This window comes from Meleagris gallopavo, chromosome Z, assembly GCF_905368555.1.
Source record: "Meleagris gallopavo chromosome Z, MGAL_WU_HG_1.1, whole genome shotgun sequence".
In the NCBI taxonomy this organism is placed as follows: domain Eukaryota; kingdom Metazoa; phylum Chordata; class Aves; order Galliformes; family Phasianidae; genus Meleagris; species Meleagris gallopavo.
The window spans coordinates 44,072,390-44,097,089 of record NC_139435.1 but is presented as its reverse complement, the minus strand read 5'-3'; the positions used below and the strand labels follow the sequence as shown (position 1 = coordinate 44,097,089).

The 24,700-nt window shown below is 35.4% G+C and overlaps 1 protein-coding gene across 3 annotated transcripts in view; it reads left to right on the top strand.

The window, feature by feature from the left end:
• AUH (AU RNA binding methylglutaconyl-CoA hydratase) overlaps positions 1 to 23,633 on the top strand; it is a 121,849-nt gene extending 98,216 nt beyond the window's left edge. Inside the window, exons 7-13 of one of the 3 annotated variants that reach the window (XR_014880694.1) lie at positions 11,500 to 11,687; positions 12,831 to 12,881; positions 14,387 to 14,434; positions 14,518 to 15,598; positions 17,902 to 17,990; positions 18,900 to 19,001; positions 20,608 to 23,633. Coding sequence is in view for 1 of the 3 variants with exons in the window: in XM_085214474.1 (XP_085070600.1) it covers positions 11,500 to 11,687; positions 12,831 to 12,881; positions 14,387 to 14,434; positions 14,518 to 14,595 (365 nt within the window). In the remaining 2 variants the exon portion in view is untranslated. Of the gene's footprint in view, positions 1 to 11,499; positions 11,688 to 12,830; positions 12,882 to 14,386; positions 14,435 to 14,517; positions 15,675 to 17,901; positions 19,002 to 20,607 lie in introns of those variants that run through there. The other 2 variants (XR_014880693.1, XM_085214474.1) reach the window with 2 other exon arrangements.
• The last annotated feature ends 1,067 nt before the right edge of the window (positions 23,634 to 24,700 follow it).

The following is a 24,700-nucleotide window of genomic DNA, read 5'->3' as shown; positions in this document are numbered from 1 at the left end:
ACTGATTTTAGAATATTAATATAAGAACTAGCCATAGATTATTTATGCTGTAGAACAAGAAGGACGGTCTTTCTCATTTTAAGCATATTGTTTGATTCTCATTGTAGCACTTCAGAACACTGATGAGTTTCTCAGTGAACACTACTAACCCATCTGCTGAAGTCTTAAGAGGGATAGTAAATGATGAATGAAATATGACAGTTCTCTGAAACTGAAGCACATTTTGGTAATTTTACTGTGGCTCCATTTTCAACAGGCTTATAGTTGTAGACATTGAAGAAAGCGGGGTCTGTTTATCAGGCCAAGGCAATACAAAAAATTCTAAATGGTCAACATTAAATTTGAACCGGATAAAAATATATCATTCATGTAGATATGAATAGTGTAACTTAGTTTCTAATTGGATAGTTTGTTTATTTTGAGATCCATCATCAGTGAGTAGTAATAGGGAGCACAGTTATTTCCATTTCATTTTGAGTTATAACTGTATTATGTTAGAAGGCAAAATAGTTCTCCAGTTAATATCTAATTTATGGTATGTCTGATATTTTTCAGCAATTTCCAGAGAATTCAATAAATAAAATGGTGATTGTATAGTCTGCCTTAAAAGAACAGCTGCACAAGCTAGTTTACAACAAAACAAGTTGGACAAAATGATTTCTGAAGTACTGTTTCCCTTATCATTTCATATAGCCTCTCTGGCTGTGGAGACTTATCTGAGCCGACTGTTACAGATTTCTGTCTTTCTGAGATAATAGATTCCTCTCCTTTCTTCACCATTTCCACTTCTTATAATGTATGTTCAGGTTATGACCAAGAGTGTCTTTTTGTCCCCAGGTTCTCATATACAGCAGAATTAAAAGCTTATGGGAAGAAGTCCCTCAAAAGACAGTTTTAGCTTTTTATTAATGGTATTTTTGTATTTTAGTGTCATTTGTGATCTGAAAAAATAGTGTTAACTGGTGACTGTTAAGTTTTCTCATGACAACCAATTGTTAACACTGTGGATGTTTTGTGGAATGGTAAAGGAAAAAAGGATGCAATGTATTTGGTGTAGATATCGATGTTCTCAGAAAAAAAAAAAGGCATAGAATTCAGTGTTTCAGAGGCTTAGTTATTATTTTTGACATTTTGCATCTGGGTGTCAAGAACGATGAATGACTGTGCAGAGATTAAAATTATCCAAACTAAAAGAAGATCAAGGAACCTAGTTTAGTGTTGAACTTTTAGCTCAATATACTAATGCAGTTAATACCTGCCAGAAAGGATACAATTTTTTAGTTTGTTACGAAGCAGAATTCTCCTTTTAACTTCGGACTGTATAATCTTCATAATAATCCTCTTGACTTGGCTTTCTTGATGATGTTAAGAAGATAGAAACATATTTATTGACCTGCCAGAATCTAGATAATCCCATTAATTTTTTCCAGGTGTTTTTCGAGAAGAGTCAGGTAGAGGAGGCCTTCGTTCAGCTTCTGTCTTGGAAAAGTGGTGATCTTGCCTCAAAAAGAGGTAACTCTGGACCTTTGCAAAGGCTCATTGAAAACTCCAATTCCAATTACAGTCATCTGTTGTAGCTTCCTGCCATTTAAGCTTATTCCACATATTCTGTTTCTCAGGATTTTTAGCATAAGAGTTCTCCTGCGAGGTGTTTTTCCCTTCTTTGAGGGGAAAGTAGTTGTCTCTTTCCCATCTGGCATGCATGCACGAGACCATCATTGCTGTCTTACATAGGGGGAAGATAAAAAAAAAATTATCTAAAGCAACATTGTAAGGAATCATGGCAGAGTTCAGTCTAATAATTAGAGGGAGGTTGCCTGTGAGATGTGAAGCTACCAGCCTGAAGTCACAGGTGTGCACCTAGACCTCTGCCCTGATATTAACCAGTGAGGAAGGGATCTGAATATTAGTAGGGCTACAAATTATTGGTGCAAAATAATTAAAAATACTGCTGATTAAGGGAACTCCATATCCAGTGCAAGAAACATATAACAAAAATTGATATATTTTTTTTGTCAGTGCAAATAACAGAGGCATTTGTTTTCTGTGAAGTTTCGTAGCTTGAGTATGAGCAGCAGATCTTTTATTTTTAATTATACTTTATACTTTTTTTTTTACTGAGACATTTTTGAGTGCAGGAAGGGCTATCAGAGTAATTGAAGTTTCAGTTCAGCAGCTGTACTAAATTATCAGTCAAAGTCGAGTGATATAACCAAAATGTTTTCTTTCAGATTAAGTATTTTGTTTCACTGGAAATGATGTTTTAGACTTCTAAAGTAACAAAGCAATCAAGGAAATTGATGTATGACCAAGCAACCAGGCAGGAGGGACTGAGAATAACATTGCAATATGACTTATCTCAAATCATATTTAATTTTGTAGAAAGTATAAGGGGTATGATGTTCCATTTGATATTTCCACAGAACACCTGCTTTTCTGTGTGGCCTTAAATTATACATGCATGGGAAGATACAGCCCTGCTTGGGTAGAGTTAACATTGAAGATACAATAAAGGCTTTCAGTTTCTGAGCTCTGTTTCACTGGTCTCTTGCAAGAAGAAATGCTACAATGAAGGCAGCTTGGAAAGGAATCTGCTAGTTATCAGGATGAAACACATCAAGCTTGAAAAGGAAGAGGAGATGGGGATGGTTTTTAAAAATACTGCTTTTTCTGAGGGAAAAAAAAAAGAGACCAAGGCAAATAAGGTGGTGCAGTTTTATGCTTGTTCATGAAATTCCAATTCTTGCAGGCAAATTGAATCTACAAGGGATTTTTATTTTATTTAGCATATCTTTTCTTTTTCTAAAGGTTCCATGATTCTCTATGAATTTCAAGTGTAAAATGTCCTTTATTAAAGAAATTCCATTTTTAACTTCTTTGCTTATATGCTATATGCTCTTTGAAGGTCTCTCTGAAGAGCTTTTGAAGTCTCTTTTGAAGTATCCAGGCTCCAGTAGAATGTTACTAAATTGCTATGGATTAGGAGAGCTCTACCATTGAGCAGGTGGATTGTTGCCCAAGCAGGGTCAGAGGATCTAGAAGTGCCTTGAGAGATGCCAACCTTGGAGCAGCAACCAAGCTGTAGCTGCATCTGAAAGCAGAAAGTATTCAGCACCAAGATCTGCTCAGAACAGAATGGTCCTGCCTGATGAGACCAGCTAGTGAGAAGCAAGTGTTACCTATCTTGTTGTTCCTTAAGCTTTGAGGTAAACTAATCTAATGTAAACTTAAGCTAATTAAAGATACATTTTTTTTTAAAGTGCTGTGTTCCCAGCTAGGTCATTGTAGCAATATAAATTCATCTCTTCATTATCTCTAGCATATATAGCTGTAACTCTCTCATCCTGTAATTTGCAAGTAGGATCTAAGGAAAACAAAATTAATATCTAATTTCTTTGATCCTTAAAACTGTAAAGGTCCGTGAATTCCATCTCATTTGTGTGTGATTAGGTGGCAGAACAATCTAATTAGCATTAGCTTCTCCGTGTATAGGGGAAGAACTACAGTTGCGTGCTGTCCTCTTGCGTTGCATACTATGAGCAATGACTTAAGTTCTGCATTGCTGTGTCACAGCAGCAGGTGAGAAGAATGAGAGTTGGTGACCAGGACCTTTCTTAATGCAATCCCTTTCATTAGTATTGTTGATGGCTACAGTTTAAGAATGATTGCTGATTTGAGCTCTGTCTTTGTTAATTCCCTGTTTTGTTTTGTTTTGTTTTGTTTTGTTTTGTTTTTTGTTGTTGTTGTTGGGTGGTGGTGGTGGTTTTTGTGTTTTTTTTTTTTTTTTTTTTTAAGAATTACAGCCTTATTAGATCTTGATGTAACAGTTAGAGTTTTCTATAGCAAAAACACCTAAGTAATCCCAATACAATGTTAAAATCCCAGTACAATGTTAAAATACACAATTTTCTGATTGCTCTTGCTGGGGTAGAATTAGGACTCAAAATTTTTAAAAATTATCATTCTTAAAATGTTAACAATGTGAATTAAATAAAAAATAGTAATTATCTGCACGAGAACAAGAGTCACCTTTAAATGTACATCGGAAAAAAATAATCTTCTGCTGTCTAAAGATAGGCATGCAAATATCGAACTGCTTGAAATTTATACAAAGAATATCCAGTAGCATACACTAAATACATGTTTACATTTTATTTACATTTGTGGTGGATTTATTTTAACTGCCAATTTCTAATAGATGTTATTACGTGATTGTTATTACAGATAGGATTATAGAATGATTAGGATTGGAGGGGGCCTTAAACGCCATCCACTTCCATCTCTCATGCTGTTGGCAGGGACACTTTGCACTAGACAGGCTCAGGACCCCATCCAAACTGTCCATAAACACCTCCAGTGATGGGGCGTCTGCAGCTTCTCTGAGCAGCCTGTTATAGTATGTAAATACTGTCATAATAAAGAATTTAGTCTTTTTACATAACTTAAATTTACTCTCTTTTAGTTTAAACCATTACCCTTGTCATACTGCTGAAGTCTCTCCCCATATTTCTTGTTGGCCCACATTAAGTACTGAAAGGCACTTATGAATTCTCCCCGTAGCTTTCTTTTCTTTGCACTAAACAACCCCAACTCTCAGCTAGAGAGCCCTCTGAAGCAAGGGAGGTGTTTGAGTTCCCCCTTGCTCTGCCCAGAGAACTTCAGTCTTGGATGTGTAGCATCTCACAATGGTGGCAATCCAATCCCTCTCCCTGCCTGACACCTCTTTTTTGATGCAGCCCAGGATATGGTCGTGCTTCCAGGCTACAAGTGAGCACTGCTCGCTCATATCCAGCTTTCTATCTATCAGGACCCCCAAGTCCTTCTCCACAGAGCTGCTATATATTCACCTCCCAGCCTGTATTTGTATTTGGGATTGCCGCAGTGGAGCTGGAGGACTTGCACTTGGCCTTGTTGATCTTCCTGAGTTTTGCATGCACTCCTCTCTCAAGCCTGTTGAAGTCCAACTGAATATTATCTCCTTCCTTTGGAGTACCAGCTGCACCACTCAGCTTGGTATCATCTGCAAACTGTGTCACCATGGAAGATATTAAATAGTTCCAGTCCCTGTACAGACACGCCTGAGGTACATCACTCAATCTTTGCCGGAACATGGAGCCAGTGGGTGCAACTCTTTGGCCAATTCTCTATCCATGGAGTGGTCCATCCACTGTTTAGAGGCAAGGGTGTTGTGTGGGACTGTATCAAGTACTTTGCACAAGTCCAGGTAGATAACAGGAGTTGCACTTCCTTTACCACTCTGTGTCCAACCATTTCAGTGGCTTTGCTGTTTCCCCTGGACTCCCATTGAAAATTGACCACTGATTATTTTTTCCTTAGAGCTGCTGAAGCCAAAGATTTTCAAAGACTATTAATTTCAAATATAAATTCTTAAATAAAGCTCATAAATAAAAGACATTGCTTTGGAATTGTTGTAAGTAGACTTAATTGTAGTCAGGGTGGGAGAAGGGGTTAGAGTTAGGAATGGAATTAAGGGTAGCAGTTTAGTGTTGTAATGGGTTTCTTTGCTACTTGGATAGACAAAGTGGTAGACTTCTGTGTAGAGAGCGCTGAAGTGAAGAAAATATTAAAGTTACTTGCTTATAAACAATAAAGACTTTAGATTTAGTAATCTGGTTTTGCTTTGCTTATTGTTTATTTATTTGACTTCTGGCCACTAACAGCTAAATTACCTCAATTTGGGACTGTAAGCTCATTCTGAGTGTAAATGAAAGTAGGATAACACTGTGGTAATCCATTTTTCTGTATTTCTTACTTGGTCTGTGTCTCTGTGTTTTGGTTTTTTGTTTGTTTGTTTGTCCTTAATGAAAATTTAGGTGCTCTAATCAATCCAGGACTTTAAGAATAAGAACAATAAAATCATTTATTTCAAATGCAAGTTATAAAAAAGTTTTTGCCTAGCATTACTCATAAAGTCCACATGATTTGTTAAGTATGATCGTTCAGAACAGCATTGCTCTGAACCTCCTACCTGTTACAGCTTAGCAATGACTTCATAAATGTGTGGGTGTAATTTTGAAACTGGAAAATGCCTTCTCCTGGGCCATTAATTTCTATCTACAGCATGATGAGTTATGTTGTAAAGTGTATGTACTTTTTAATTTTACTGAAGTTCATTTTCTGTTACTGCATCCTAAAGGATAAGAGCAAGTTCCTCTCTGGAGCAGTAGAAACACATTTGGTCTTACTGAATAATTCATGCGTGCTCATTTTTGTTGCATTTGCCTATGTCTAAGTAAAATTTAATAAATTAACTAATAGCTCTTAATTTATAATAAATATAATAATAAATGTATTTCTCTTTTTTTTTCTTAAATAATTCAAGGAAAAAATGATAATGCTTATTGTCAGCATATGCATTGCTAAAGCCACGAGACATGGGAATCCATGTGGAATAAGACAGATCTGTGCTTTCCAGGAGGTGTTTGATCTGACCTTAGAGTCTGTGCAGTGCAAGAGGTCTGGAGGTGAAGTAGAACGTACAGCAGTTGTGATGGAAATATGTAGTAAGTGCCTCACACTAGATCTAGAATCTGTTCTGGAGTGCCTTTTAAAGTTGAGTTCCAGATTAATTTCGTATATTCAACTATCAGCTGGGAAAACATTTTTTAAATCTTTCTTAATCATCAAGAGGATTACTTACTCTGAAAATAAATCATATTTTCTAAATTACTTAATAGTTTCATCTTTCTGTACAAAGGCTGTGATTATTTAACTGCTAGTGAATTCTGAGAATATATTTATACTTTCTTTTACAAATCCTGAGCCTTCTTACATCTTCAAGCCAAGTACTACATTCTACTGACTCAAACTGCCACTTTCTAGCCACTCAAACATGAAGTTTTGATATATTCTTGGCATTTTTTAATAGGTTTTTAAATAAGCCAATCTACAGATGCAAATGAATAAAACAGATTGTGAAAATGAAGAAGTGATTTTCAAGTTAGGTTGGAAGTTTTGGAGCTGAGGTTTGCAGCTGCCAGGCTGCTGTAGGTAGCTGGAATTCCATCACCTTCAATCTTAGGTGAAGCTGTGAGTGAGATTGCTGCAGAGATTTCTTTTGCTTGACTTGTGAGATAAAATCCCACTAGCCCTTATGGCAGCTTCCCACTAAATCCTTTCTGGTTACAGCTTCTGTTCTCAGTCATCACAGACCTGAAGCAACTTCTGAGTCAGGCTTCAGCCACTGTCTTGGGCTCGCTCAGCAGTGCGTTTCTTCCAGGTCTCTGCTCATTTTCCAAACTACTGATAAGGCCAGACATGAGAGAGGCCTCACCTAGTTGCCTACCCTTTGTCATCTTGCTGATTTTTTCATCTTGTAGAGATAGCATTTCGTTTCCTTTTTTCTTCATGTGGTTTTCACCTTGTCCTTTGTATCTTTGATGGCGTCCTTACCAGTCTAAGCTGATTTCAGTAGTTAGTTACTTAGTTCATGCCTGTTATGGGCTCTTTATGCTTTCTTTTTTTGAAGGGATTTGGGATGTCTGATCCCATTAGAATTTATTCCTAGATTTAAGTTAGTGGAAACACTTACATCCTTGCAGGATCAAGACCTGATCTGGTAAATAATCTGTTAAAAAAATCATTGTTAAGTATTGTCTTTATGGCTTTTAGAATGTTTAATATTTTTTAAAATTACTTTATTTAGCAGTGGACTGCAGGTATTTTAAAAGTGTAAAATATTTGTTGCATGTAAATTTGGTGTTGTATTTTCATGACTGAAAAATCTTACATTAAAATACTCATTTTATCCGCTTTTAGTAAATAAGGGCTAGTTACTAATAACAGTAGGTTTTTGCATTCCATTCTTCCATGGTTTTCAATGGAAAAGTAGAAAAGCCTACGCTTCACAGTTTTGTGTGTAAGAATCACAAGTATACCCGTAAGATATATTTGACTGATAGGACAACCAGAAAGTTTGTGGCTGGTGTGCTTTAATTTCAGCATTGTTTATCAGTAAAAAAAAGGTGCAGTGATCTTTAAAAAGACAAAACTGGATAGAAGTTTCAATCCAATGAAATTCAAGCAAAGCTTGTGCTGTGAAGAATGTAATAGAAAGAATAATTTTTACTTGACTTAATGAAAGTTATTATTAAGTTTGAATTCAAGTTTGAATTTATTTTTTTTTTTATCAAAATAGGATTTTGTCCAGTACGTTTTGACAGAGTCTTGAGCTATGAGAAACTACTGGCTGTAGATATTTTCTGCCAGAAAGATGAATCTATTTCCAGTAAGCTAGTTGCTTCATCTTGTTGGATACATGCTTGGGAATTTATTACGTAATTCTCTTAATCCAAACCAGTTGTTTGTACATATTTTGTAATTGATGAATTGCTAACAGTAAATAAATACTCATACAGAATCAACTGTTAAGAAAAAATACCATTTAACAGTATTCATACCAGTACACAACAGTGTTGTATTTACTGTATCTTTCCACACAGACTACTGTCATCTAAGACTGGTATTTACAGCTATCACAACATTTAATGCAAACTATCTCAGATAAGAATGAATTTGCATTCTAACTGTATGTCAAATACTTTTATCAGTACACTGAGTAATACTAGGTCACTGGTCCTTGAAATGAGATGTCCTTGAATTTGTGAAGAAGAAGCAAGTATTCGTCGGTCAAATTTTCCTCTATATTTAGATGGAATGTCTTGGTTAAGTAATATCTTTGAAGACTGGGTGTTTCTCCCTGTCACTCGGATTGTAGTTGGCAAGTATAATTTGTTTTAGTGCGTTACCATAGCACAATGTCTATCTGCAGTGTCCTTTCTGTATTTTCTTCATAAATGGATGTAACTTAAGTGTATTTTGGTGTGTTCTTTGAATTTGATTGTCTTACTGCTTTTATGTATGTATATATCTTATTCCTACCACTGAGTACATATGATTAATGCAATGAAATGTTGTCTTCTGCTCTTTGAATGTAAATCAACATGCTCCTCTGCTTAATTGTGTTGCAGTGTGGGAGACAGCCAAATGACATAGACTAGAGTCTGCTTTTTTTTTTATTCTTTAATCATTTTTATGTAAGACACTGGCAAGAACACTTTTTTTTTTCTTTTTTTTTTCCATTTATAAACAGTATTTCATGCTTAAACATATCCATTTCTTGGTCAAAGTTATGAAATACTGTTACACAATTAATTTTTTTTTTCAAGATTTCCTGGTAGAAGCAGTAATAGAAGAGATAAAACACTAAAGGAAGGGAAGATAGTTAAGCAGAAAAAAATATCATGCATAACCAACAAAGAAGAAACAGATGTCATGGAATCAGTAGATTCTTATGGTTTCAGGTCCTAAGAATTGCAGATTATTTTCTTTAATCAAAAACCAAACCTGATGCTCATCTGGATTCTATTGCTAGGGTGAAAGCAATACTTTATGAGTAAACTATTCCTAAAGAGAGTCAGAGTAGACATCTGCAGTGTTCTGTTGTACATATAAATGTGTTCAAGAATAGATACTAATTGAGATACGAAAGCTTCTTTCACTGAGAAATGAAAATACTTGTTCAATATTAAAAAAAGAAAAAAAAGAAAAGCCAGTAAATGTTCCGTTGTAGTAGAGGCAGGGCAGTTTAGTATCCTAAGCAGCAAACTTCTTGAAAACACAGCTCGTATTTTTGTGGCATATAGTTAGGATTTAAATTTTATAGCTGGAGTTTAAGTCATTTTCTGTCAATCTTACCAGTGAGGCAGCCAAGACTAATAGGAAAGCATAGTGTTTAGGGTCTGTAGTATTTTAAAAGGGATTTTGTTCAGATGCTCCCCCCTGTTTCTCCCCCACCCCCACAAAAAAAAATGTTCTAGAATAGTGGCTTTCTTTAAATTCTGTGTTTCAACTAATGGGTACTGTTAGTGAAATTCTTCTGCTAGCACTGTCACCAACTTAGCTGAGTTAACAGAACTTATAAACAGGAGTTTATCTTTCTATTGCCTGTCATCTTTGACTATAATGATGGTCTTAACTACAGTCATGCTGTATAGTTAGGACTGTACAGAATATCACATTGCTTATTTTTACTAATGTGGATATTCTATAGATTTTTATTTTAGTTATTGTGAGTGTAGTCATTTTTTTTAATTCCTCCAATTTTAGCCCAGAAAACATATATAAGGTTTTTGTTTTATGTCGTGATTTTGTAATATTCTAGAAAGGCATAGTGCTCCCTGCATTTTTCTACGATGTAATGTGTTCAAAGGGAAGTATGCCTTTATGGAAAGAAATACGGTTGTGCTGAAGCTTGTGATTCATAGGAAGTAATAATTGAAAGCTGAATCGTGTAATCACAGAAAGGTTTTGTTGTTTTCATTTGATATATTTTTCTCAGGAGAGAGAATTGAATGGCTTCGAAACTATACTGCTGGCTTAGTCTACTGTTATCTATTGGAAATCTCTCTGCTTTACATTAATTGAACATAAATTTGTCCAGTGCTATACCAGCTGTCCTTGAAAATTTTTGTAAATATTCTCATGTATTTTAAATATATTAGCATACTGCTGCAGAAATAGCTATTTGGAAAGAATTGCTTACTTATGGACAGTCTGTGTTAGTGAAGTATTCTTTTCAGGTATTCTATTCAGAATTTCTTTGAATGAGTTCAAAATACATTGTTCTGGATGAAGGCCATTTTTGCTCATAATTCATACAAATAACTGCTTTTGGTATTTCAGTCTACACGTTCAATTCTGACAATGGTTATGCTCACACTATCACAGTTTGTCAATTCTAGATGATTTTTAGTATAACTAAGCGATCTACATGTCTGGTTAATACGGTTACTGCTTATTGACCTCAAAACACCAAATAAGTTTTTTACATAGTAAGAAAATCTAGGTTAGATGTCCGTCTCTGATGATCTATATCCATAATTATTCTTTCATATTTTTTATGGTAAGACTTTAGATTTCAACACTATTATAGAAAAAAGAAGATGAGAATGTGTCATTTTAAATACCTTGTCTTTAGTTTATGTAAGAAATGTTTACCGTCCTCAATACATGGAAATTTTAGCACTGACTACTATTTCCTGGAGTACGTGTTTTTCTTGAGTGTTGTTCTTCAGAAGTGTTCATATTGCAATTATTTATACCGTGTAAATATATAGATTTTTAAAATAAGCCAACTTCCTGGTTATAGTTGCTTACCAGTTTGTGGTTTTCCTTTACCATTTGGCTGTTTTGAAGTAAAGTAGCCTGTCTGTAATCAAGCAAATTCTATTCAGCTCTTTACAGCTGTTTACATGTTTTCTGAGAAACAGAGCAATTTATTTCATTTTAAACATAATGTCAAAACTGAAAAAGGCAATTGAGAGTGTCTTCATATGTTAGTATAATTTCTGTATGTTTCTTATAAATGCTTATGGAATTAAAAGTGAAGATATTTAAAATGAACAAATATAATCTCTGTTTCTATAATAAATGAGTGTGAAACTAATATTTGCATTTTTCTCTTTTTCCAAACATTAGGGGGAACACAGAGATTACCTCGTACAATTGGAGTATCTTTGGCTAAAGAGCTAATCTTCTCTGCACGCATTGTGGATGGGGAGGAAGCAAAGTCAATAGGATTGATTAGCCATGTGGTAGAACAGAATGAAGCAGGGGATGCTGCATACAGACGAGCACTAGCTCTGGCAAGAGAATTTTTACCTCAGGTACAACAGATTATTCTGTTTTTAATTGTTAATAAATATTAACACTAGAAAAAGAATCTGCTGTATTCAGAAAAACTGTCATGAAGTTACATATTAAAAAGCTACTCTATTTATACAGAGAGCAATGAAAAATGATCTTTCTCATGTATTGAATGGTGTTATTTGGTAAGAATTTCAGTGAAGCAAATAAACTTTGTCAGTACTTGTGTCAACTTGTTGTAGTCTGTGTTTGCATTGTATATTTTGCTTTTAATGTTTTAAACATTAAAATAGTGTGGCATTTTTACTATAAAGCCATTATATCAATATTCCATTACTGTTGAGGACTTCAGAAGAGACACAAAAGTGTCGTTATGAAAGTGAGTGTATCTCAGTGTAGATTTTGTTTTGAAAACCTTAAGTGCAATTTCAGTATTAAGGCAAAACCCATTTGGTATGGGAAGTGATCTATTTGCTTTCTGTCCTTTGTGTATGTATTTGATGAAAGTATCATGCTTTTATATAATTCATTCTTCATGCCATCTTATCTCTGTCTTTTACTAAAAGAGTTAAAATGGGTTTTGCTGGATTTCTGGGCTTTAGAATTTAAAAATTTTGGTAAGAAGTTTAATCATGACCTTTACAGAGGTCTTTGTGTTAGCCAATTCCTACCTGTTCCATTATGCTATAGAGTGCAGGTTACTGTTTGCAGTGGGAGCTCTTGATGAACTTGCTTTCCTAGTGAGGCACCCAAAATAGCAAATTCATAGGAGATAGTATTAAAGAAAATTAGTAAAGCTCTCTATCAGATCGAAAGTTTAACAGTAAAATTTTTCAATTCTCTAATGATGTGCTCGTATCAGTTGCCATTCTAAGCCTGGTTTTGATGGGAATCGAGCAATCTTGACAAAAGAGGGATGCTCAGCACATAAGCCCAAATCACTGGTCTAAGTCACCAGTCACTTCGATATTTTCTCAATATTGAAAGAAGAAAAGTTTGGAAGAAAATAGCTACTTTAGTCATATATTTTAGGATATTTTACCTGTTTAATAAATTTCTAGAGTCTAGAAGGTCCCGGCACAGGAACATTAATGTGCAGGCTGTTTACTGCACAATCTTTCAGAATTTGATAGTGTTTAAATAATCCTTGTCTTTCATTTTAGGGACCAGTAGCAATGAGAGTTGCAAAGCTGGCCATTGATCAGGGAATGGAGGTAAGGACTTGTACTTCCCATAAATATAACCAGAAGTCAGATAGGCAAGTTTACTGTGGTCACAACTTTTTTTGAAGATTAAATGTAATACTTTTATGTCTGTATTTATTGATTTTTAACTCTTGAGAATAGAATGAATGTTGATTTCCACAACAAGGCATAGCGATCCCACATCTGCCTAGGTGTAATGCACTCTGCCAACTATTAATTCCAGAAAGTAAACATAGACTATTATGAACAATTTATATTACAAATATAAATATGCATTAAAAAAAAATCAATTCTGTCAAGGCTCTCAGTTTAGTGTTTATTACATAATAAAGACCAAGAGATACGTTATTTATTTTTATTACTTTAATAGAAGATACTTTTACAATTATATCTGAAGACCTATTTTGTATTTGACCCCTTCTTAAATGGTAGTGAATCACGTCCTGAAGTTCCTTAAATACCTGGCCTGAACATATCTAGACACATATTTTACTTTAGGCTTGTGAATTATCTTGCTGAACTCAGCAGGATTATTCTTACTAAAGTTAAGTGCGTGAATAAGGTCTGCACCAGAACACCATATAGTTCAGTGTGGGAAAGAAAAAGGGTTTGCATCACATGCAGAATCTACATCCAAGAGTACGAATTAAGAACATCTTTCTTTTCAAAGTCGCAGAAACAAATTCAAGAACTCTCAGTGATCATGTAGTTCAGCCTTGAGACTCAAGACAAAATCTACTGTATCAAAAGTGATGAAGCCAAATGTTCCTACCACTGCTATTAAAGGGAGAGATTTCATGGCTTCTTTAGGTAGTCTTTTTAGCTTACCTTCCCTTGACAATCTATTCGTGTTGCATAGCTGCCACAGTCCTTTCCCTGGCCATTTGGAGAACTGATACTTTCTGCAGCAGCTGACATTTCAGAAAGGCGGAGAAGTACTGAGGAAAAAGTCATTTCAGTCATTCCTGAATTGCCATTTCCGCTGTTTAGACCAGCCCATAAGAAAAATTATTTTCAAATGTAGGTGATGGTGCAGGATCGCCACTGGCTTCATTTGCTTTTTAAAATCCATTTAAAATTGAATTCATGTTAAATTTTTAGCATGGTACCATTTTCTTACAGGAATTTTTGAAGATGCTTTCTTCAGAGTGATTTTGGAACAATCTTGCAGTAAATCTTTTTTCCCTTGTAGCAGTTGAAATGATTACAAAAATGCATGTCTGTAATGACTTTTAGTTCTGATCATTTGTAAATGAAGAGCGTACATTGTTTTGACAGTGCGTTACGTACTAGTTTTATCACCATATACAGGAACCGTTCCTGAAATGCAAGGCACTGTCACCACTTGGCAGTGAGATGTTTCTAAGTTAAGTAGTGTAGAAGAACTTCACAGACATGTTTCATGATTTCTGCATGTACTATGTAGAAACATAGTATATAAGGTAGCTGATAAGAAATAATGCACTTGAAATGTACAAAAATATGTTTAAGGAATGTTGAATTCTTTTCCTCAGGTTGACTTAGTAACAGGCCTAGCAATTGAAGAAGCTTGCTATGCTCAGGTATGTAACTATGATTAGATGAAAAACATAGAAAAGAGGCTTTGCATGAGTACTCTGCTGAAATGTTATTCTGCTCTTTGCAGACTATTCCAACAAAGGATAGAATTGAAGGTCTTCTTGCATTTAAAGAGAAAAGATCTCCTCGCTACAAGGGAGAATAAAAGAAGCTGATGCCTTTAAAATGAAATGGGGTATATGTACAGATACGAGGACCACTAAGATGCATTTTGCATCTATGCCTAGAATATTACAATCACCAAAGTTAAAGCAAATCATACTGATGTTCCAACATCTTCTGTGTGTTCATACTTGTTCTGGGGCAGGATAGAAATGCGTGCCTACTTATGCTCATTACAGTGTCTGAAGGCACTTGTATTGGCAAGGTCACAGATTCATACAGCATTTTAAAAATTCCGTGTATATGAAACTTACCAGTCTATAGTTTAAAAAAGCTCTATAAATTCTTTATATAGACAAAACCTAAATGTGATGTGAAGTATAAATCTGATTTATCATTTTATCAAATATCAAAGTGACTGCCAAACAACAAAAATAAAAAATTGTACCAAATATGCATTAAAAGGATTCTGTATATCAGTAAAAATTATGTCTGAATATTCTACCTGAATATGTACATTATAAATAAAATGAAGGGAAATTAAAAGGATTATTGTTTGACAAATGTCAAATTTAATTGTCTAACTTACATTATTCTTAGTAAAACAAAGCTAACTTTTATGACAATAGCACATAATGGCATCCTTTTGGTGAAGTCATAGCCAGTATATTCATTTAATTGTATTAAATGAAGATATCTTAGAGCCCTGCCTTACTGATGCATTATTGTTCTTTAAACTGGCTTTGTCTTGCATTCTTCCAAAATATCATCTGATCAGTACTGTCTGCTGTTAAGGAACTTTATTTCACTTATCTTCGTTATTTTAAGTTTGTGGTGACTGTATTAAGTATTTTTTGTGTGGGGATATGACTAATGCGCTGCTAAAAAGACGAGAATTCTCTTCTATAAAGGACCCAGAATATCCTTTTCGAAGAGTCTAATAATGCATATTTATATACAGCAGGGATGATAATGAAATGTTCTTTGTTCGTGGCAGCCTCAGGGTTCTTTTCGTACTTTGAAAGAGAAATCCAGTGGGTTATGAGGTGAGAAAACAGTTGTGATTCATACTGTGTATTTGTTCTGATTGTGGTATATACAATAAATACCTGAAAACAGCAACTCTTAAAAAGCATTTTCGTTAACTTGACTGGAAAATAAGCATATCTTAGCAGTCAGAGGCTGTCTTTTTATAGAAAACAAATTTCTTTGCAGATAGTTACCTTTGACTCATGAAACTTGTGCATGCTCTGCTTTTTTCTGCAGGATTAACTGTGGTCAGTGTCCATTCTGTGATGATAAAGCAGCTATTCAACATGAAATGACAAGAACTCATTTAAATTCACATTTAGACATATCATTACATGTAAATTGGTTTTAACTGGTAGAGCACACACTTTATTAACTGGTGAACTTGCTGAGTTGATCATTTTGTGCATGATAATTTGCAAATAAAGTACCAGTGCTTGTTTTTATGGTCATATAAAGCCTTGAGGGTCATTTTCTCCTGTTTTTGAAATGCTAACATGTCATTTTCATTTTTACTGAGCAGGAAATAATTACGTTAATGAGATTTTAAAAAATACTAAGTCTATGCTGACTGATCTGTGTTTGTGTATAACTTTGATGTACTGTCAGGTTATTGAGATGTCTCTGGTTTCTTAACAAGGTCTGATTAAGTAGCTTCCATGAATGTTTTTTATGAAAACCTTAACTTCAGATACTGTGGTGTAAGACTGTAGATTTGTGCCTTTAACTGTTAGTTTTGATTTCAGAAAATAATTTTGCTGTCATAGCAATTTCTCCATTCCTTTTCCAAGGAGAAGATATTGTCGAATTCTGGCAACTTGAGTCTCTTCTTTGAAGTTAAGAATTTGAATGTTATTCAAAATTGAGTACTATTAGCATGGTACTTAAAGGTAATATGTAGTGATATTGTAATAGAGGAATTTTTGCAAAGGATGTGTTAAACACTTACTGTCTCTATTATTAAGTAACTAGCATTATGATGACTTTCAATTGCTCCTATTAAATAGCAGTGTTAGACTTCTACTTCCATGAAAGGATGGTTTGCAACAGAAACACTCTTATAAAGCCCCATTTTTTATTAGGAAAGTTATGATCTGGCAGATCCTCCTTCAAGTGCTTAGACTCAGTTCTTTCAGTTTTGGTAAAGCCATGTTTTTCTCCACAATATCTCAGTAGTATGTGACCCCTGATCTCTGCTGATTTCCTGAAAGATTATTACATTGTCCCCAGGAGTAAGCAGCTCCTTATCTTTGCTTTTGCTCAGCTGAAGTAGATACTGAGTTCTTCTGTACTTCAATACTGAGTTCAGTATAGAAAAGTTATATTACAGGTAGATCAGTTACCTTGAGCCTCTCAGTGGTGTAAGTGCAAGCGCCAAACAGTCCGGATATTCTTGTAGAAATTAATGTGTGAATTTATATAACCAACATACCTCATTTTTGCCTCTAACCTACGAAATCATTAATATGGAAGTAACTCACATATCACTAGTTTTACTAAGTTTCTGGATAAAGTTTTAAGAATTGTCTGAATGACTTCAGTCACTTCAGTGCCTTTGAGTATCTCACTTGCTATGAAGAAATCTGGTCCTTTATTCTCAGACTGTGTAATGATACACTTAAGAGCACTTGGAGAATGTTCTTTTGTATAAGAATCTGTGGAATTTATAGAACCATTTGTGCCAGGTTGTTGAAATTCTGTCAGTCTACGCACAGTTACTCACAGTCCTACTTCAGTGCTCATGTCTGCTTTTTAACAACTGCTTTTAACTACTTGCATTCAAAATAGTAAATACTAGGATGTATCATTTGCAGCTGTCATATTTGTGTCAGTCATTGTTCTATGATGTATCTGTTGAACTCAGCAGAAACAAACTGGTCTCTACTACAAAACAGAGACCAGCTTGACTTTGTCTTTGGAAGACATGGGCAGTAAATTAACGTGTTCGGTATTACTGATACTTCATAGTACAAAAAAAGAGCTCATAGATGCAAAATGAAAACAATTGATGTATCTTAATTTATCACCAGTTTAGTTTTTGTTTCGTTGCTTTTCCATGTAAGGAAATACCTGGAAAGGTGTCTATTGAGATTAGTCAAGATTTATAGGAAAGAAAGAAAAAAAAAAAGTTGATATTTTTTCTGGTGTAAACAGAACAAGATGTACTTCCATCTCTCATTTATGTAGTTTTACACACATTCAACCTAATGGCACTACTGAAGAATCATAGGACTCCGTTGTCTAGTGAAATTTGTACATTTAATGCACTTACGGTGTGATAATGGCATTGCAGCTATTTTAAGATGTTCTTTTTCTGCAGATTTCTAGAAAGACATCTATCTCCAAAAATGAGAGAAGGAAAATAGTTGTGAACAGATAAGCCAAAATGAGAGATGTGTTCAGTTAAAGGTAATGAAATTCCTTTTGGGTATTCTGAGGGATTCCAAATACTACGTCTTCAATCATGTCTTTTTTTTTTTCTGTTAGATTTCATTTTGTCAGAGTCTGGTGCTCAGGAAAGCACACAGGAGGAATCTAGTGACTTATGTGGTGAATTTTTTGTTTGCTCGTTAAACATTGATGTTTTATAAGCAAAGTTAAAAGAGTATTAAAAATTATCCCAAAAGGTTTTTGAGAGATTTCATTGTAAATAACTATGTTACCACTGAATATATGCAAAGGCAAAATTTTTATTATTCAGTCTTGAAGTAGAGTTGCATGTACGTTTCCTTATTTCTGTGCTGTGTTTGTACAATGTATTCATTGCAGATTATAATACAGCTGTATAGAAATGTCATCTAGATACATAGGCTGCTCCAAAAGTAATGCCTCCTGTTTATTTTCATGGAAATTACAACAGATGCAAAGAACACAATAACAATACTTGATAGAGCAAGTTCTCAGCGACTGAACACTGTTTTTCAACACAGTCCCTACTACTGGTTGTGCATTTTCACTACTGATGAACAAGAGCCAACATGCTGCTCTTGTTAAGATCTGCACCAGTAGAGGTGACCTGCTGTCTCTGTTGCCATTTTTTTCCACACAGAAGAATTCAGTGACACCTCTTTGCTTCATATGTACTTCCATGTCAAACACCGTTTTGTCAGACTGCCCCTCTGCTGCCATCTGTCACATGGCAACAACGTGTAACGGAATGTGGATGGGAAGGTTCATCTTCTAAAACCATACTACCAACATCTGGCTCTGACATCGTGGGCCAATGTAATAAGAGGCATTACATTTGGAGCAGGCCTTGTATATATGTCTATGAGTGTGCATATATATACATGTAAGTAAAATTGTTCTGACTTTCAGGTAGTCACAGAATCACAGAATTGTAGACGTTGGAAGGGATCTCCAGAAATCATCAAGTCCAACCCCTCTGCCAAAGCAGGCTCCCTACAGCAGGCTGCACAAGTAAGCATCTGGATGGGTCTTCAGTATCTCCAGGGAAGGAAAATCCACAAGCACCCTGGGTAGCCCATTTCAGGGCTTTGTCACCCTCACCATGAAGAAGTTCTTCTGCATATTGGTTTTAGAACTCCCTATGTTCCAGCTTATGGCCATTTCCCCTTGCCCTGTCCCCACAGACCACTGAAAAGAGGTTGGCCGTATCCCTTTCTCTCCCACACTTAACATATTTATAAACATTACTAAAATCACCTCTGAGTCTTCTTTTCTCTAGGCTAAACAGACTCAGATTGCTCAGCCTTTCCTCACAAGGGAGGTGCTCCAGGCCCTTTATCGTCTTTGCCTCCCTGCTGGACCCTCTCCAGGAGAAAAATAATGACAAGCCCTTTCAGAATGCGATAGTAGTATGTTATTACAGGAAGTTTTGAATGTATTTGTGCAGGAGCACTACCAGCAAAAACCTTGAACCACCTATGGTTACTGTTCCAAGTGGCTATACTTGCTGTATTTCAGAAATTCTTTTGCAGAAAAAACAGTCAAGTACCTAGGATGAGCATGTTTGTTACTGTATATTTCAGCATGTACATCTGGTAGTTCAAGGCTAGAATAAGTGTAGTAGAAGTCAAAGTGACTTCTAATTTTCTACAAAGGTGTGGCATGCCAGACAGCACATTCCTCCCAGCCCTACAGTACCATTTGCTGCAGTTTGGACAGGTCTGCAGCAATCATGAACATCTCATTAATTAGCAGCTGTCATAGGTTGTAATATCAGTCTCCACCCTTCCTTTACTAAGTCTAGACTTACATTTCATCTTAGAATTTTATCTAGTAGATAATTCTTCCAAGAACACTCATTCACATGGGAATAAATATGAAATATGTTAAAAGAATTTATTTTAGAGTTGTAAAGATTCTTTGTCAAAGCTGTCTTATTGCAATACTTGAGTTCAAAATAGTATATTAACTCTTGAAGGTATAGTCTGCATATATATATATTCTTCTGGATTCTTCAGAGTTCTCTTTAGTGACAACTTCTCTTTGATTATAATTTCTAACGTGTATGCTAATAGGGTTTTTGTAACACTGAAGAAGTGATAATATGTTGAGGTTTTCATATTGTATAATAATATAGTCACTTTCGAAAGAACTTGAAGAGTTTGGGTTTTTTTAAGTAACGTACAGCAAATAGTTTCTTTTTTATTCTTGCAATTGCTAATTGATTTAACATTTTCATTTAAGCATAAGGGACTTTGTGATATCATCTTTGGCTCAATTCTTTCTAGCATGTTAAAAAGCCCTATGCCAGTTTGTACAGATTCTTTAAAAAACATGTCTCTTTCATGTAGTTTAGAAAGAAAGTTTAAAATTTAAATTACAAGGATAGAATTTTGAAGGTTGTTTTTTCATTGCATATAAATGGTAATAATATGTCTGTATGCTTGTGAGGAAAGAGTTTGACTCTGCATTTTTTATGTATGAAGTCCATTTTGGCAGAGCTGTTCTCTTCAAAGCTGTTATGTAGCTGAACTATTAATATAAATTAAATATATTCCTAGATAGTGACCAAAAAACCTGGCACATGTTGAATATTGTTTTCATTGTGTTCTTATAGCCAGCCTCCTCTTCAATGTTACACTGAAAAGGAGAGAAAGAAGGAACATTTTTCAAAGAAGCAGTGGATCTTGGAAGGAACTTGGAGAAGAAGTGGTTTGCCTACTGCGTTCAACATGCAATGACTGTCACAGTCCATTTCAGCACAGTCAATTCTGCTGTTTTGATGGGCAGCTCCACAGATTTTTCTATATTGGCGTCTTTCAGCCTGAGTTCTGTACTCTAATCACTAATAGAAATCATAACAGCCATATGTGATTCCTTCACTATCCGCATAAATATTTGAAAGGAGGAAGGATCCATACAGTGCAGCATAATGAGAAGGGTTCAGCCTATGCTACCAGTTCATAAATGAAGACATGGGCATGTTTTAGGGCACTTTTTTCCACTTTGTACTGAAGGAAATTTCTTTCTTCATTTAGATGCTCAAATCCAATTCCTTTTGGATTCTTAAAATTTCATTTGTTTAGGCTTAAATCAGCACGTTTGAAAAATTAGAAAAAGTGTGCTGCAGTCAGTTGATCTAAATGCTCTGTAGTTGGAGAACAGAACATTTCTGCTCTCTCCTTTCACTGAAATTGATCTTCAGATCAAAGACCTTATCACTGAGTCTCTCACTCATTCCTGACTTAATTGTTTATATTTTAGTTAATTACATAGCAATAATGACCGCTAGTCAATTTGATTGGGAAGACCTGTCTTGCAGCAAATATTATGCTGTTAATTATGCTATTAATAGACTGTGGAGTAAGGACTAGAATCCTGCTGTCTTTACTCTCATTCCCAGCATCACCTTTGTACTGCATGACATCCTGTCTGTCAAGTGTGAAGATGCCTACTGACTCAGATTCCTTAGCTATACAAGGCTTAATTCATGCATCTTGAAAGGACATCATACAACTTGGCTGCTGCTGCTGTCTACTGTCATCAAGAGTAGAACTTCAGAGGTCAAAGGAAAATCTCAACAGCTAAGCAAAAATTTTGAGAATCCAAATTTTGCACTCGGGCACCTTGGTTCCTGTATAGACATAGTATTGGTTGTGCACCTTTGTAATTGTGCTTCTAGACTGCTTTGTGCATTGGAATTGTTAGTTAAATGTTCCTTGAAGTAAGCAGGGTATATCAGAAATCACTTTGACCACTGATGACATACAGTTAGTCCCCTAACGGAACTGTGTTGCTATTAGCAGGTGGTAATACTTACGGAACGTGGTTCCTCTTTCTGTACCAGCTCCTCTCCGTAGTCAGTCTGTCATCAGTTAGGTAAAAGGAAACCCTAGCAAGTTAGGAAGGAGTTAGTGTGGGAGCAGCCATGACACAAGCTACACTACCAGAATAGTTGCTGGTATTAAAGCAGTACTAAGCTGGTTATTCCAGCTTTGCAGCCTGATTTAGCTGGCAAAAAAGCACAGAGTGACTGTGTACAGGGCAAAATTTTGATTACTTTGTGTGTATATGTATGCATAATATATAAAGTGCATGTCCATGTATCCACTCTGCTTCCAGCACATAGCATCCTGGTTATTCATAGAAGCTTCTAAAGCATTGTTTCCATTGTTAAAATAGCTCATGAAAACCACGTCTCCACAGGTATGTGTGTTTAGAGTTACAAAAACATTTTGTTCTTTACGTGCTTTTATAGTTCATATAATTACAGAATATTTATCTGAAGTATTTCGCAAGTATACTTGTGTAATACTGGTAGAAGATTAAGTAAGAGCTACTTACTAGCACTGTTTTGCAAGAACATCAGATGTTATTGTGATGTACTGAGATTCGAGGTACTGAGCATGCATTTGCTTGCTTTCTTCCTGTAACCTTTTCGCTCTTTCGTATAATACAGCAGTCCTGTAACGATGGAGCATGTTTTCCTTTACACAAATGCCAGTAACCACTTGAACAGGGCACACAGTTCCAGTTTTGATGGACAGTGCCTATAATGGACAGCGGTAGAGTATCTAAGCCAAGCTGGCAATCTTTGTGATTTACAGTGCCAAAAACTTCAAAGCTTCCTTTTAGAATTCTAAAGGAATACAAGTTTGTGTTTCTTCATATCATCAAACTTAATTATTGGCAATAAGTAACTGCTGGCAAGAGCAGCACATCACATGGCTCCGTTTCTGCTTTAGAAAAGGTCAGCATATGGCATAAACACTTTGCTGTACTGTACAGCCTTGTACTCTGATCACATAACACATGCTTCAGAAAGCATTATGCAATGTTATACGCACTGATTAATGACTGCTTGCACAAGAAGTTTTTCATTACCCTGAATGCTAGCATCCTGGGAATGATTAACTTTATGACATAACCCCTCATCACGTAAATATGGAATATTCAAATATAGCCTCAGAATAACATGTTTTAGAAATAACTGAAAACTTCCCTGCTTAGCACTGTGTACAGCACATGATTAACAACTGCTTTAAACCTTTGGAGTTGAATAGGAAAGCCTATTTGAGCAAACTGCACACAGGATTTATTTTTAGGGTTTAAAGTTTTACCCAGGATGAATTTTTGCACACAGCAGCATCTTGTTTGCAGTGTTTTTCCTCTGCTTGTGTAAGTTTGAATTTCCTGAGAAAAATCCATGCCAACAATTTTCAGTGTTCAGCCAGTGAATTAAACAGAACAAGTTAAATCTAGCCCTTATTCATGCCAGCAGCTGCATGTGTGTAAATGACTCAATCCAGTACGTTCAGCACGATAGTGCACACAGTTGTGTGCTTATATCAGCTTGGGTATAGAAGAGTAAATCCACAACAATTGCTTTGATTTTTTTGCAGACAAAATAACAAAACAAAATGTCCTAAATGAATCAGCTTGCAAACTTACAGTCTGAACAGTGCTACACATTCGAATTTAATGTTTTTATTTTCTCTTGAAGGGTTGTTCCATGTTCTTATTTTGCAGATTCTGGTGTTAAAAACCATGACAACAGTGCATCACAGTTGTTATCATCCGAAGGATGTAGAAAAGAGAAAAAACTTGTAAATAAAAATGTTCATCCCTGTTTTCCTCTGCAAATGAAGACGCATCTTTCTTTTTGAAGTAATGTCAGTTGCTAGCAGTTAGCTGTATTTCAGCAGCTTTGTTTGGGATAAAGTTGGTTTGCCTTTTTGGAAATTCAAGAACAGTTTTTACAAGGAAATAATGATGTTAAATTTCCCTCACCAATTTGCATTTAAAAAAATATATCTGCTTTTTATGGTTCTCTCTCCTGTAAGAAATCCTTTTCACAGATAGTCAAACTAAATAAAATTACTTAAAGTCTTTATAGTAGGCGACATAGTTTAGGATGTCACAGTGTTACTTCATGCATTCCATTTCTACAAAAATAATCTTCACTGAGAACAGAGAAGCTAAACATTGACTTTCAGTATGTCCTCTTTAATTTTTGCTTTTTCCAGCATTTCAACTCCTACAAGCAGTAGCAAAGGTTATAGGAAACAGTTTCTGACTAAGCATTAGCTACCACCATGCCCTCATTATAGCTGAGGGCTCTTATTCTTGCTTAGCCTACGTGCGGAGCCAGCTAGTCTTTCAGCTGTGATGACGAAATGCCATGCATTTCTTCCTGGAATGGGACACAGATAAGCAGCCACTTGTTATGCTGAGGTTTCAGATGAACTGTGCTAAGGGTTTCAAAACAGTCTGTCACAATTATATCAGGTTTCTTCAGCAACCAATTCATTTCAGACACTTTTAAGATAAAAAGGGAAGAGATGTTGGTTTATTTTCCCTTGTGGTTACACTGTTTAAACCTTCACAGGATATGACTGGACAGTTTACACATAGCCTGAATTTATTAATTTTAAATAAAACTGGCAGATCAAAATGTTTCTGTTCCTATCTTGAAATTCACTTTATTTATAGTTCATAGGTATACCTATTACTTCAGAGAAGAAACAAAAATGTTACAGCTGTGGTATACTGCTTCCAACGTCCTGATGTGCAAACTGGATTTCTGAGGACATTGAACTTATTCTGGGTCCAGTAAAAGCTGAGAGCATTCGAAACTGTGTGGGACAAAGTGCTGGTGCTTTTATCTTGGGGTTGAAATTCAGATGTGAGAACATGACTACACAGCAGGA